This window comes from Amphimedon queenslandica, unplaced genomic scaffold, assembly GCF_000090795.2.
Source record: "Amphimedon queenslandica unplaced genomic scaffold, v1.1 AMPQUscaffold_6616_Cont21428, whole genome shotgun sequence".
Lineage (NCBI taxonomy): Eukaryota > Metazoa > Porifera > Demospongiae > Haplosclerida > Niphatidae > Amphimedon > Amphimedon queenslandica.
Window position 1 is genome coordinate 1 of NW_003553095.1, and position 1,908 is coordinate 1,908.

The 1,908-nt window shown below is 35.7% G+C and overlaps 1 protein-coding gene across 1 annotated transcript; it reads left to right on the top strand.

Moving 5' to 3' along the window:
- The first annotated feature begins 87 nt into the window (after positions 1–87).
- Positions 88–1,104, top strand: LOC109591995 (lysine-specific histone demethylase 1B-like). The gene is made up of 3 exons (XM_020007575.1): positions 88–344; positions 396–621; positions 861–1,104. The coding sequence occupies exons 1-3, from the start codon at positions 201–203 to the stop codon at positions 1,046–1,048; spliced, it is 558 nt and encodes a 185-aa protein (XP_019863134.1). The 5' UTR covers positions 88–200; the 3' UTR covers positions 1,049–1,104.
- Positions 1,105–1,908: the final 804 nt, after the last annotated feature.

Here is a 1,908-nt window from a genome sequence, read left to right on the forward strand (position 1 = left end):
GGAGGTACAATCAATTAATAGATTAATTTACAAATGAATTACGGTAATAGCATTAAATTAATAATGATAATAATAAATACGGTAAATTAAAACTCTGTTATTCGTGTAGTCACAAGCCTGGTCATAAGTTATACGAGCAATGGTCCTCAATTTGGGAGAGAGAAGCAGGAGATACCCTTCCCCCGAGAGCCAGCCAGTTCATGGCAGACATGTGGCTTCCTATATGGGTCCAGTGCACTAACGAGGGGTGTGGTCACTGGCGTAAACTCCCCGCCCACATCGAACTCCATCATGTTAAACTCGACGTAGTCAAGTGTAGTGACTGTAGTCTTGACGAAGACCCAGTGAGTTTATTTTATCTTTATTGGTACTGTGGCCATTATAAAATTAATTAGATTGCTCTGATGGCTATGGATCCGTTGTGGGTCCATTCGATCAGTTACAGTCCGTTGCTGAGATATTGTGAGCCACTGGCCTCGTTACTAGTTGAATATTATCCTGACGGTGTTGGTATCAGCCCAACCACTGTTTGTATACAAAGAAATAAACAACAACAACAACAACAACAACAACAACAACAACATGAAGAGTCGTCAACAAGTGGAGGCGGAATTGCTAATGGTATTATCAGTATAGTTATACATGTATACATGCAGTCCATGGACTTTTGATTTTTATTTTTTCACTAATTTTAGTGAGTTTACAAGGGATTTTTAAAGGGGCCAAAAATAATTGAAGTGATACATGAATTAATAACGCCATAAACTATTAATAGAAAAACACACAAAAAACCTCCCAATACATCAAGAACATTAAGATATGTATAATAAGTAAAATACATGATTTGTTTTATTTTAAAGGAGAGGCCTTGAAGAAAGAGGAGGGGAAGGAGGAAGTTGAAGACACTGTTGTTCCGTCCTATGATTGGTTGCATCCTTTTAATCACCCGAAGGAGGGGCCAAGGGGTGGGGCATTAACTCCTGATACTCTAGAGCCGTGTGAATCTAAAACCTTTCCTGAGTGGAGCAAGTATGTACTAGCATTATGATTATGTTCTTAAGAAAGTTTGAGCAAAACTGATTTTGTATGAAGTTTTGTCAATAGTGAGGGATTTTTGATTCATTTTTGCAGATTTTAGCAACTTTTAAAATTTATAAAAAATCCAATCTTGATCCAAATCAGCTCAAAATTTCTACACAATATGAGAACATGTATATGCATCAGAAAACAATATAAAAATGGAGATTTCTCTTCTAGTCATTTTGGGCAAAATTTGGCCGATGACCCTGTACTATAGTACAGGGTTTTTGGTCTGATTTTGGAGCAACTTTAAAAATTCATAAAAAATTCAATCTTGATCTGAATCAGCTCAAAATTTCTGCACAATATAAAAACATGTATATGCATCAGAAAAAAATATAAAAATGGAGAACTCTCTCCTTGTAATTTTGGGCAAAATTTTTGAGCAACTTCAAAAAGTCATAAATGATTTGAATGAACTCAAACTTTTCAGGCAACATAAGAACATGTAGTATATGTATCAGAAAATATAATTAGAATGCTCTCCTAGTCATTAATTTTTACAATATTATTGGGGCGAGCAAAAGCGAGCCCCACATAGTCGAGTTGAGTATGTCTGTTTGTTTGTTTGTACACGTACGTCACCTCTATTTATGCGTCTATAAAAAAAATAATAATCACACATTTTAAAATGATAATTTTGATAATTACGGTACCACGTGCAAAAACAAAGAGCAACTTCAGTAATCACTGGACGAGAGGAGTTCAAGAGACAAGAGTATTAAAAAAAAAACAAGAGAAGCTGAAGCTTAAAGCATGAGTAATTCACAAGAAGATGCTCGTGAAGCTCGTCGACTTCTTCGTAATGAGCGTGAGGAGGAGAAAAGA